Here is a 13,871-nt window from a genome sequence, read left to right on the forward strand (position 1 = left end):
GCGTCTGGACTTGAAGGATCAGATTGCACAGGTATGGAAAAAATGGAAAGAGACGGAGATAGATAAAGAGAGACAGATTGAGTGGCCCTGGGTGATGGGTATGAATGGGTAAATGTATAGTGAAAGGTATGCATGTGTTCTGTGCATTCATTATAATATTGTATGCTTGGTTTGTGTGCGCTTGCGTGCGTGCGTGCGTGCAAGCGTGCGTGCGCGTGTATGTGCCATGCATTTGTAGTGGCCAAAGGGGTTGAATTAACTGAGAGATTACCCCTCTTCTGGGAGAGACAGGGGGTAGATAGTTCAGGCTGGAGGAGAGTTTCCCTCTTTAGGGGGTCTCAAATCCATTCCCAAAGAGCCAGGAGTTTACAGAAGGAGGAGATTGAGCCTGTGGATTACAGGGATAAAAGGTCAGCCACCAGTTCCTATGAGAACCTCCTTCACTACCGTGTGAGTTAGGGAACAGAATGATTGTGTTTAAATGATTTACCCCCTACTGGACTGCAACTTTCCTCTTCAAACAACAAAATATCTAAAACTATAAAGGAACTTGTAAAAAATTTTCAATAGTGGAAGGTGTAGGTTGGTAGGTGTGATCACAGTGGTGCGCAAATTACGACGCACTTCTTTTCTTTTGTTTGTTTGTTTTATTTCTCACACTGTGCAGGGGGTTACAGGGTATGCAGCTTTAGTTGTGTGGTTTTTTGAACGCACACACTACAGCCTCTGCTGCTGCTCTCTGCACCAGGCCTGACACACTGACCAAACATTTCTTTTTAAAGGTGCATGGGATTACCAATCAAATCAGCAGCAGGTGCAACTAAATGACCAATCAACTGCTGTGCACTCAGCACACATTGAAGTGAAAACAAAGGGTCCATTTTAGAGGAAAAAACTGAAACAATACTACTAAACTTAGGGTTGGGGGAATCTTCTTAACAGAAGTCTTTGGAGCGCATATCTCCACCAGGCTTACCAACTGTACCAACTGCTGTGTAAGAGGCAGAATGTGACCATGGCAAGATATGATGTGTGGCATTGCATCAACCCAAAAAGTATTTATGTTGTTGGATGCATGCACTTGCATAAGTGAACATTGTGTGGGTAAAATGACTAGTCCCAAAAAGCACCCTTCGGGCGTTTGGCTCCTATACCTACTTAAAGGCCCCCACATACCGACAGTGCCGGGCCTCTTCCCAACTGTACCCATCACCTTTGAATGAATTAAATAATAATATGAAATTGTATTTAATTATCAAAACAAAGTTATTACAAACATGTTTGAATGAATGACTATAGACAGAGCAGGTCCTTAAATGTTGTCAGTTATTCCCTCCTCATCTCCCACAATTAACACTTTCACGTTGCTGATTGTCTGTCCCCTGGAGACGGTTGTACTGCCCATAAGCGAGCACAAACTGAGGCACAGTAGTAGGGATCCTATGGGGGAGACATGGAGCTTTATTTCTGAATTAATCTAGTGCTGTTTAATCACTTTTTCTTGCTCGCGAACCTGAACTTGCACCATATTAGTTGGCAGAAACGGAGTTTTTGAAAATAATGGTACTCTTTTTAAGTGTGGCTGAATCAAAGTTGTTCTGTTCCGTGGAAGAGTATTGAGAGTATTGACACATTTGTACAGAGGGAGGAGAAGGAGCTTCATCTTCAAATGAGGTATGTAGGCCTACCCAAGCCTTTCCCCTGCTGCTAACTGTTGAGTTTTGTTTCTCAAACTAGTCGATTAACAACTACAGTGCTGCTGACATAAGGCAATGTACACTCCATTAGTCTTATATATTACTGCACATTTTCTGTAGCTCTAGTCTTGAGAATTACCTTTACCATGTAAAGGCTAAAATGGTTGCATGGAATGATGAAACTTTTCAGATAAGATGGGCAATGTACCTACATAACCCGATTAAATAATTGGGTCACGGTCCAAGTTCACAACGTTTATTTTTTATTTGTACGTACTGGATGTGGCTTTATTGGAAAAAAGGATTGTTTGAACTTGTTAATACCTTTCATTTGACATTTAACAATCTTAATATTACTAAGGATTTGTATTACATTTATATCGCCACTGTAGCAGCCTCCAGCTTCTGTTACTACTGCCAAACCTTTTGCGAAATTCCTGCCTGTGGTTTTGTTATATTTATACTTCCACTGGGATTTACTCACTCTCACTTGAAACATAACAAGTATACTTTATACAGATACTTCAAAGGGGGTCGCTGTAGAAAGTCAGTCAGACCTTTCGGTACTTGGTAAATCAAAACATTTGCCTCTCATCTCTACAGACACAGCAAACACTGGAGATTATGAATGCTGCTTTGGCTTCAGATTTATTTGGGGGATCTCGTACGTTCTCACTGATAAGACAATCAGTCTTGTCTGGTTCCTTCATCCTGCACAGTCAAATATGGAATATTAAATTTAACTCTGAAGGTTAAACTAACACAGAGGATTTGGTGTGTGTGTGTGTGTGTGTGTGTGTGTGTGTGTGTGTGTGTGTGTGTGTGTGTGTGTGTGTGTGTGTGTGTGTGTGTGTGTGTGTGTGTGTGTGTGTGTGTGTGTGTGTGTGTGTGTGTGTGTGTGTGTGTGTGTGTGTTGTAACAAAGGGATGTGATTCTGAGTTCACATGGCTCCATTCAATGTTATACGTCAAAATCGCATAATGATTGAGTAACAGCTGAGATGTAAATCCATTTACGTCTTTGTATAATTACTTGGTCATTGCCTAAAGGCAGAGTCACCTAATGTGAACTGCTTGAATGTCTGTCCACACCTTAGTAAAGGTCCCAGTTGGTCCGTATAGAGTACAGAGGACAGGTAAATAATATGCACAGGGGAAAACCCCCAATGGGAGTCCAATGACACACCTCTCACTCACATCTGTTTCCCTTACTGCTATGGAAGCATTGCTTTATGGTGTGTTGCATGTTGGTGCGCATGCATGAGGATGTGTGCGTTTGTGAAAAGTCAGTCAGAGTGTGGAGGGTAGTACATACAGTATGTACATGTGTGTTTATGTGTGCATACGTACTGTCTAATTATCATGGTGGTGAATATCCCAGCCCCCCACTCCGATCCTTGCTTCAGGCAAGTGTGGCTGTGGTGTGTGTGCTTTGCATGCGCATGCGCGTGCGCGCATGCACGCGCACGTGTGTGTGTGTGTGTGTGTGTGTGTGTGTGTGTGTGTGTGTGTGTGTGTGTGTGTGTGTGTGTGTGTGTGTGTGTGTGTGTGTGTGTGTGCGTGTGTGTGTGTGCGAGTGCGCGTGCGCGCGTGCACGTGCACATGTGTGCGAGCACGTGCGCTCTTGCGTCTGTGTGTGTCTGTGTGTGTAACTATTTTGTTCACGTAGGTTAATTTCCAGATGGCACTGCTGGCGGAGTGTGTGAGTCACCGTGGCTGTTGAGACGCTCACCTCAGCTCTGTCATACCTGGGTGCCACTAGACATGTCTGTCTGCAAAGGGAAGGAAAAGCTTTCAGAAAATGAAATGTGAGTGTGCGTGTGTGTGGGGGGTTGTAAGTAAAACATGGTTTAGGGTTTGTTTTTATGGCCGCTATACCATAATTTCACCTGTAGACACTTTCTGATGTCAGGGACAAAGAAGGCATGCAGACTTGCGAATGAGACACCACCACTTAAGGGCCATTTTTCATGTCTTTGAGTGACTCATACTTTTTTCTTTTAACATTGTTTATGATTTTTTTTTCAACGTTTAGACATTTATCAGTTTCCCCCATGTGTACTGCAGTCCCTGTTGCTGACACCCAAAACGGTTGGCCTGGGGAGGGTGTAGTAGACGATGCTGCTGATGGCTTTTTGCTGAAATGCATTCGTTATTGCCCTCAATTATAGAAGACTATTGATTTGTGAGTGGTATTCTGTTTGTTTTGATATTTGACACAACCATGCACCTGATACAGTTTCGAGATTGGGAGCCTTTGACTTTTCACCATAACCACATCAAGGTTCAAGGTTTTATTGTTACATCTTGTGTACAGGTACATAGGAGTAAAACTTATTTTGGTTTGGCTTCCTTCAGACAATGCAACAGCATAGGTAATAACAACAACAGAATAATGATAGAAATCATAAAAAGATTTAAAGAAAAGAAAGAGAGTGCATCATCAAATGTACATCCAACAGCATTTTCTTCAAGTAGCTGCCACCTAACTTTGTGTAAACAACTTCACAGTATTATTCCATATACTGTACAGCAGATTCAGGCCTCCAGATTCACATGCCTCCACCCATGTACAGTACCATGGAGTTGCTCCAGTTTGATTCTGGAGCTGATTCCACAAGCATGGAAGATAAAAACGAAAAACCATCCTCCCAAATTCTGTGAATATGGAGCAGCTGTGATGGCTTTGTAAAAGAAAAAGTGCCAAGGAAGTCATCTGTGGTATAAGTATGTAATGTGCATGGAGGTTCGTGCTATCTTCCCCGCTTCCCCTCCATACTGAAGCACCAGTAAGAGTCACAAGTGCAGCAACGGCTTCCTACCCACAAACAATGGCAATTGTGTTCGTTGGAGCGTCAGGCTAGGCTGGAGGCACTGCTGCTGGTGATGGGCGTGAGTTTTACCTCCATGCCACCCCGATGCACCGCTATTGCACAAAACATACCAGCTTAAAACGTAGCTGCAATTTTGAAGGCAAGGTCGTCCAAATCTAGAAAATGGGGGCTTAATTCATGACTTAGACCAGCCAAGAATAGTTATAAATGGACTGGATGTTTGGCGGCCAGCTGTTGGAAATGCAACTTCAACTTACAACATAATCACATACTGCAACAGCTTGACCCATAGTATACTGTAATAGATCTCTAAAATGGTCTTAGACAAACTAGCCTACTAACCTCATAAGCTGTCTTTGAGCACACAAAACATTGACAGAGAAAGTCGGGAAACACATTTCTACACTAAATTACATTTTTCATTTGCTTTGCAGAATCTTATCCCAAGTGCTGAACTGAAAAATGAGCTATGGTAACACCAATCAAAAGGCCATTACACTTTTTCCTCCGTTGTGACGCATAATTAGACTAGTAAATGTCAGCATAGTTACAAAGGCAATATCCTAATAAGTCTACTTGTTATCTTTTCTAAACATACATCCACCCAGACCAGGAGAGAGTGAAGAAAAAGTGTTGCCATGAGAAACTCAACTGTTTGTGACACAGCCTAGGGGTTGTAGTAGTAAAAGGTTTAGTCATCATTGTTTTCCAACAGAAAGAGAAGCTGCTGTCTCTTAATGATGTCTCGGAATGTAATGGAGGAGGAAGGGCGGGGACACACCTGAGCTGGACACAGAGGAACATGAAGCATCAGCTAAAGACGAGACAGAGGAACATGGGAGACATGCATAAGCATAATATGGTGAAGGCCAGAGGCACACTCGAGGTCAGGTTACCAGAGAGAGAGAAAAAAAGAGAGAGAGAGAGAGAGAGAGAGAGAGAGAGAGAGAGAGAGAGAGAGAGAGAGAGAGAGAGAGAGAGTGTATGTTTAAGTGCATGCTTCATGTGTCTTCAGTTCACTCACTGAGTGAGAAAGGGATGTGAAACGTGAAAAGGCCGTCCAGTTTTGAGTTACAGTAACTCAAAGCACTACTAGAACACCATGTGCAACGAAGAAGATGTGTATTTTGTACAAAAGAAGGATTGAGAGAGTATCCCTTACTCACGCCTAAACATTGTGATTTGGACTGGAAATATTATGACTTGCTAATTATGTACTATTATCTACACCCCCCTCCATAGTCTCTTTCTTCACTTTATCACAAAATGCCTTCTTCTCCTCAAGGACATAACCAGCTCTTGACCTACGGCACACATTCATGCTCAAGCTAGAACATTCAACAACCTCCCCAAAACAGAGTCTTCCCATCAACCCCATTGTGTCCAAATACAGTCTGAGCTCATGCTTCCCCAGTGCAAACTGCCAACTGTCATTGGATCCTTGTTGTTTCATTCACACTCTACAAAATCCACTTCCACTGAACACTTTTCTCTTGGTGTCACTGTCATAAAACTGCACAATGCACAAGAACACAAGGCCATGCATGCTAGCATTAAATATTCAGCAGCACCATCCCTTCAGCATTCACAGAAGTGGCCATTTTCACAATCACGTCACTCCCAAATTTAGCTTTTTGCGAAGTTTTGCATTTTGTAAAACGTTTTCCACCCTGGCTGTTTGATGTTTTTTTGACACAGAAGCTGGAGGAGTTACATAAATATTTCCCAAAAGCTGAGAATGTTTCTGTGGAGAGTGTGGTGGTGGTGTGTGTGTGTGTGTGTGTGTGTGTGTGTGTGTGTGTGTGTGTGTGTGTGTGTGTGTGTGTGTGTGTGTGTGTGTGTGTGTGTGCGTGCGTGCGTGCGTGCGTGCGTGCGTGCGTGTGTGCGTGTGTGCGTGTGTGTGTGTTGGGGGGTGTGGGGGGTGGGGGGGGTTTCATACTGAGGTTGATAATTACAGTATGTTTTACAACTAACTAGTTTGTATTTGACTGACTGAGACTGACTGGCTGACTATAACTAATTACAGTAACTGAATGTGAAACAATCAGTGAGGACAGCTTGAATGTTGATTGTCAGGATAAAGAGGGAAATGGCAGTTATTACATGAAACTGTAATTAGCGCAGTAATCAGAGGGCAATTATTCTCTGTAAAATACATCCAATAAATGGACGCCAAATGACATACAGTAGGCCTAAACAAATCAGTCACCCGTTTGGATGTTGAAGTTCATCTAGTTTTATCATTCATGATAAATGGGGTTGATGTTGAGTTCAAATGGAAATAAAAAACTGAACATTAGGAGGAAGTGAGGAACAGATTGACAGGAAATGGGCGTACTGTACAGTGTACATCATACAGAAAGAGCTCAATGGACAAAGAATAGGGAGAAAGGATATGAAGCAGGAAGAAAAGGTAGATCAGAAAGGATGGGAGGAGGTGTGCTATATAAATGACCATAAACCTGTCTGTACGGCAGGAAATAGGAACAGATTCATTTTAGTTCTATAGCTATCTAGCACAATTTACTGCTGGAAAGGTGTGTGTGTGTGTGTGTGTGTGTGTGTGTGTGTGTGTGTGTGTGTGTGTGTGTGTGTGTGTGTGTGTGTGTGTGTGTGTGTGTGTGTGTGTGTGTGTGTGTGTGTGTGTGTGTGTGTGTGTGTGTGTGTGTGTGTGTGTGTGTGTGTGTGTGTGTGCGCGCGCGCGCGCCCAATAAAAACAAGAGCATAGCATAAATCAAGATAGATATTTTGGAAGGATGTGGATTAATTCATCACAATGTTGGTACTCCCAATGATAAGAGAGTTGGGTGTACGAACAAGTTCAAGGGTGCCCTCTGTAGGTTGGAGGAGGAAGCTTCCTTTTACTGCATGATGCAACTGACTCATCATCAGAGGCTAGATCAGAAATCTTTAGAATTCGTCGTTTTTTAGTTCAGCTGCAAAGTGATTGCAAAACTATTGTATTGAGGTTGTCTATCTATATACTACAGTATGCATGTAACTCTGGCTGCAATCAATCAATACATTGTATAATCCTCAAATCCACAAATTTAGAGTGATTTCAAACCTGTGGAAAAGATGTTATCGTATTTTTTCTTTAAAACATTGAAAAATGAGTTTCCATTGTGATACTAATAAATAGGAACTTAAAGTATGCTACATTAGTTCCATTGATCCAAGGCGGAACACAATTGTTTGATTATTAAAACAAACATCCTCTGAAAATGCATGCGCCATGCGGCCCACCCATTTGACCACTTAACACAGCAGCCAGAATGGTCAGATGATTGATTGAATACTTTATTATAAGTTTGCAGAAAAAAACACAAGAAAGTACAGTTCAATACAAGGTCAGCTAATAAAAAAACCAAGAAAGCCACTGGCTTGTTTCCATTGGGGTCCTTTGTACTCAATTCATTATGAATGGGTGGGCCGTGAATGCATTTAAAATTTTCAAGTGGGCCCTGATCCAGAACAGGTTGGGAACCGCTGCTCTAACTCTACATCTGACACATGGTGCAATTGGGAAGTCAAAGTTCAAAAAGGTCAATTATTGATTAATGTTAACATCATACCATACATAACGTATTGACTATCCATCATGGTCATCTGGTTAGGGGCCACACAGAGTTACAACTGGCTCACATTTGTAACAAAGGGGAGATTCAGGCACAAGTGAAATAATCACCAAATGATCTTTATTAAAGTAACTACAGCTAACTACGGCCTACTTGGGAACGATGCAAGTTGGGAATACATGCCGCACCCTGCAATACCCGCACTAGGCCTACCCGTTGTAACCGTCTGTGTCCCTGTGTCCCTTTCCCATACATGGAGATATGTCTGTCTGCCTGTGTCCCTTTTATGTCCATATATAAAGCTCTCTGTCCTTACCCCTTGTATGGCCATATATGGAGATCCATGTTATTAGTATATGCATATGGGGGGGATCAGTGGTTCTGGAAAGTCCTTGTTTACTGGTAAACGTCTGTGGAGAATGTGTGGAGAATGTCTGAAGAGTGCAAACTGACTGTGGGAAGTAGACCAACTAATGTAATCAAATGAGTGGGGAATTCGACAGGTGTGGGGAATTTTTCTGGCAGTTCTTGACAACCGCCTATCCGACCAACTCGATGCCGGGCACTGCACTCCCTCGGGTCGTCTCAACGTGTGTGGTGAATTTGAAGATCGGTCAATATAGTTGATGATCAGTATGTCAGCAGAGTGTGGATGGAATGGTATGTGCAACATGAATGTTGTAAGGTGTAAACCAAAAACACTAGCACATGAACTGAAGCATCCTGGAGGGGAAGAGGAGAGAGAGTGAATGCGGTGAGAGGCACATGTTTTATATCCTGGACACACCAAGCACAGGTGTGCCCCAATCTACCAGAAGATCCTCCACCCTGCCAATCAGCCAGAGCAGCAGCAAACATCAAGCAGGGTAGGTGAGGGTCGGACTCGTCACAACGGCTCAAATATGACCACCTCTGTTACCCGTGGCTTCTGGCAGTCTTAGTTATCTATATCCGCTTGTTCTATACAATTCCATAAGACTATGCTTCTGTTTCAATGGGTGGGTATTCGGCTACTGCAATTAATTTAGACAACCTATTTTATAGAAAATGAGGACATGAATTTGAATGCGAGTCCCGGTCTTGTCCTCTCTGTGCCCTTGGTATCTTTTTGGGGGAATCTTTCTGGCTTTATTAACAGTCCACAGTGAAGAGAGACAGAGTCAGGGAGTGTCATGCAGCAAAGGTCTACCGGGCTTGGGAATCGAACCCCGGACTCGCTGTTAGGCATCAGAGAGCCCTATGTGGTACGCACCTCAACCACTTGGCTATCAGCGCCCCCTGCCCTTTGTTTCCTGTCTCTACACTTTCCTATCTAAGCATAAAAATGCCCCCAAACAAACCAAATTGCAATATTCTTTATTAGAGCATACCAAGAGGAAACACAACAGAATTAAACATTCAGCAAGTAAGAAAAACTAAAACATAGACAGAATAATAACAAATTAAGTCATAGTTTTCAAATCACAAAATTGGAAATGATAAAAGTTCACACTTTGCACATACCATTCTCAGACACAATGGAAAAAAGTGACTTACGTAAGTTATCACATTGTTGCACCAGTTTGCAAGGACCCAGTAAATCAAACATAATACCCTGATACGGTGTGACCAATCACACACATTCATATTTTACAGTTACAGTATATATCTTATTTCTTCCATTCACAATTGAGGGAGACAAACATATTTTATGAATGCGTACATTATGTGACAGTTACGCCACGGTATGTAGCATCACCAGATCTCTTCACGGAAATCCCCTGCTCTCTTAGCAGTGTAAATCATCTGAGATAATCCTCAACTAATCCAGCTATCACTGACTTTAATCTCCTAATCTAGTTATTGCTAGATGACAGATAATATTCAGTTGCGGGCCTACCTAGAACAATACAGAGAAGACGACTTGGAGGACTATGCTCAGATTCTACAATGCCAGCCTGGTTTTAACTCATTGTAACAGACTGGTATGTAAGCCAACAAGGAACTACGGTAAGGCATCCTGGAACATTGCAACCTCACCCCACACCCAACCAGTACTATAGTGGTATACACAGGTATATTACTTATATTAGATGGTATGTACACAGTGAAATACATTTACACAGTGTTACTTTATCCATTTGTAATTCTGAGCCCCAACCCCATTCCCATGCACACCCACATGTACTGTATATGTGCCCCCGCATGGTCTCATTATAGCCAGCTATTCGCTCTTGGCCATGCCCTTGTTCTTCAAGTCAGCCATCTTGCTGGTGACAAAGTTCCACTTGAATGAGGCTTCCGTGTTCCCTCCTCCTCCCAGCGTCATGTACTTGGAGAAGCTGTTGGGGATGCCCCCTCCTCTTCCTTCATTCTCCACCCCCTCTGCGTTCTGCACATCCTGCGGCACCTCCTCTCCTCCGGCTTGGCTTGCCCCCTCCTCCATGCTCTCCATCGTCCCTGCCCCGTTCGCGGCGGCCGCGGCGGCAGCGGCAGCTTCTGCCTGCTTCTTGGCGGCAATGTTGGTGACAAAGCTGTCCCAGAATCCTCCACGACCCTTACTGGGTCGCGGAGGCTCCTCGGGCCTCACCGCTAGCGGGCTGGGGAAAGAAAGAAACAGTGGGACTAAAACCAGCTCATTAAAATGCTGAATTTGTCATAGTGGGAAACGAGTGCAGATGGAGAATCAGTGAGATAAACAGAAAATCTTTGCAACGCATGGTAAACCAATAGTTTAAAAAGGATCATTTTTCAGCAGCATCATTTTGAATTGCCTGGGACAGCCACACTCTCTGTCTAATATTTCAAACTTGAATTGCAAGTTGCTCTGGTTTTTGTTACACTGATGAACTCTTGGACCATGCTGTCCATAATCCATCACTACGTAGTGCCTATGCAAAGCCCAATAACACCATATGAGGGGGGGAAATGAGCCTGAGGAAGAGAAAGGCCATGGAAAGCTTCACTTACTGGTCCGGTACTGGTGGGCTCTCAGTCTCCTCTAGAAGCTGGTGTTCATCATCTTTGTTGAACAGAGATGACATCTTGTTCCAACCTTTCACCGCGCCCCCCTGCATCTGCATCTGCATCTGGAGACACGCACGCACGCACGCACGCACGCGCACACACACACACACACACACACACACACACACACACGCGCGCGCACGCACACACACACACACACACACACACACACACACACACACACACACACACACACACACACACACACACACACACACACACACACACACACACACACACAGGTCAAAGGTTACATTCTTAATGACCTCCACAATGATGGACCGAATTTATGCAAAAATGCAAACATTAGTGTAACATTCTGTAGCTAAACTTCATTGTTTAACCTATATTTATTTTACTCTTGAAAGAGATAGTAATTTAATATATAATGCAAATTAGAGTACCATACTGTACATGCTATCATTGTTCACTTACTTTCTTGGCCATCTGAGAAACAGCAGTGGGCCCCTCATCCTCTTGTATTGGACTCACATCATTCTCCTCATCGTGGACCTAAAACAGCAAAATAAAAGTGCATCATGTGCAAGTGTGTATTTGGTAGTGTCAGGTTTTAGACCAGCAGTGGTGAAAACTTTGTAGACACTGATCACCCTCTAGTGCATTTCACTGGATACTACAACAGCCAACAACCACCTGTAGATTGTACATAGAAAAGTTTGCTGAGACAGAACTTTCTCTTAAAAATTATCATAACATTATGAATTAACCATGTGGTGTGCTTCCAGTGAATCAAGTTCTACTAAATGTAAATGGTATTTCCACATTCCACATTTAATCATGAACTTCAGGATAGCAGGATAGCTGTCAGGAGCAAAGGTGATTGAGTCACACATCACAGGTATGTATAAAATTTCAGGTCACACTTCACAAACATGCATGTAACGAACGTCTCTTAAATAGCATCGATGACAACCAAATGCCCTCAAATCATGATGGAAACCCTGTTTCTCTGCCGACATATTCCCTGTCATCCCTCATATAGCTCGTCCTCGCATTGCAGGGCCAGAGTTTGAAGGTGGTGGTCGGTAGATCTAAACACACCCCAGGGCCTACCCCAGGGCCTGGCCTGGCTCTCAGTCTCATTCCCCCTGTCCACCCATGGAATGCCAACTAATCCGTTTGTTGAGCTCCCGTGCAGGATCGGATTTCCACAGCGCTGCAGAGATCTGGGTCATGCAGTGCTTTCTGTTTTCACTCTGGTACCAACCCCTGGATAGACAGACCACAGGTGTTGCAGGACAGGAGTGGAATTGGCAGCTTGAATGCCCTGAGGCCATTACCTAGTAAAATAACCAAAGATGCCTTGAGATACTACTTTGATGTACTAGTAAATACCAGCAGCACTTGATGCTGGTCTGTCAGTTGAAGCTGTGAATACTTGTGCCACTAGATAGAGGTGCTTGGGAAATCCAATTTCTGCATGGACAAACAGTAGGGAAGTACTACATCACAGTGAACAGTTAAATATCTCTGCTGGCAAGGCTAAATCTGCCGCAGCAGACAAGAGGAATCATTGTGTTGGCCTTACTTCTGCTTTCAAAGTCCCAATTGCTTTGGAAGAAGCAAAAGAAACATGAACCTCAAGTACGTTTCACCATGTGATGAATAAGAAATGATAGGTAAATAAACACTGACTATAATTTGTTGCTCAGATGCTAACCTGAAGGGAATTTACATTCTGCCTAAAATCCAAAAAGGAGGGAAACAATGGACGGAGTAACGGAGGAGAAAGTTGCAAATTGAGTACCTCTTCCGCTGCGTCCTCCTCATGTTCGGCGTTAAGAGTCTTCAGCACCTTGCTCTTATATACTTTCCACATAGGATTCATACTTGCACGACCACTCTGCACTGAGAGCACGACCTGTTAAGACCTCTGCGTGGTCCACCTTTCCTCCGAGTACCCTCGTCCAGTTGCTGGCTCTCCTCAGTTGAGCCTACGTCCGATTTCCATTCGTATAGGTTTCAGCCCGCAGAAACAAATCAACCGAAGGGAACTTATTTCATGGCCCAAGAGAGTCTACAGTCTTGCAGGCCCCTGTTGTTTCATAGTATTCTTGTTGTACCTGCTTGGATCTGAGTATGTCAGTATTGTCAAGAGGATGAGATGACAGTTCCTTTCGTCCCCACAGAGAATCTGAGTAGGTAGAGCACAGAACCTGCAGTCAGTGCTCACGCGCACCTGCACGCACGCACACACACACACACACACACACACACACACACACACACACACACACACACACACACACACACACACACACACACACACACACACACACACACACACACACACACACACACACACACACACACACACACACACACACACACACACACACACACACACACAAAACGTTACGGTTCAGGATCCCTGCATCGGTTACCTGGAAACAGGTGTGGGTTTCCTCATGAATATTTCAAAGGGTCTCTATTCCAGTGCCTGAGTTCCATTGTTGATGGGTGCTGGTAGACTGGCTCTTGTAACCCTAGTGTACACACGCATGCAGATTTGCGCACGCACGCACACATGCACGTACACACACACACACACACACACACACACACACACACACACACACACACACACACACACACACACACACACACACACACACACACACACACACACACACACACACACACACACACACACACACACACACACACACACACACATACACACACAAACACCAATGTCATGTTTAGATGCCCTTTACGATGGAAAGCCCATTTGGA

At 43.7% G+C, this 13,871-nt stretch overlaps 1 protein-coding gene across 1 annotated transcript; it reads right to left on the bottom strand.

The window, feature by feature from the left end:
- Window positions 1-10,311: 10,311 nt before the first annotated feature.
- On the bottom strand, window positions 10,312-12,963 carry LOC308083532 (uncharacterized protein C1orf232; the record flags this gene model as incomplete). The annotated part of the gene is made up of 4 exons (XM_080425847.1): window positions 10,312-10,687; window positions 11,058-11,164; window positions 11,550-11,627; window positions 12,883-12,963. 4 exons carry the CDS (start codon window positions 12,961-12,963, stop codon window positions 10,312-10,314), a joined length of 642 nt encoding a protein of 213 aa, XP_080281973.1.
- Window positions 12,964-13,871: the final 908 nt, after the last annotated feature.

This window comes from Gymnoscopelus braueri (assembly GCF_963280865.1).
Source record: "Gymnoscopelus braueri genome assembly, chromosome: 4".
Classification (NCBI taxonomy): domain Eukaryota; kingdom Metazoa; phylum Chordata; class Actinopteri; order Myctophiformes; family Myctophidae; genus Gymnoscopelus; species Gymnoscopelus braueri.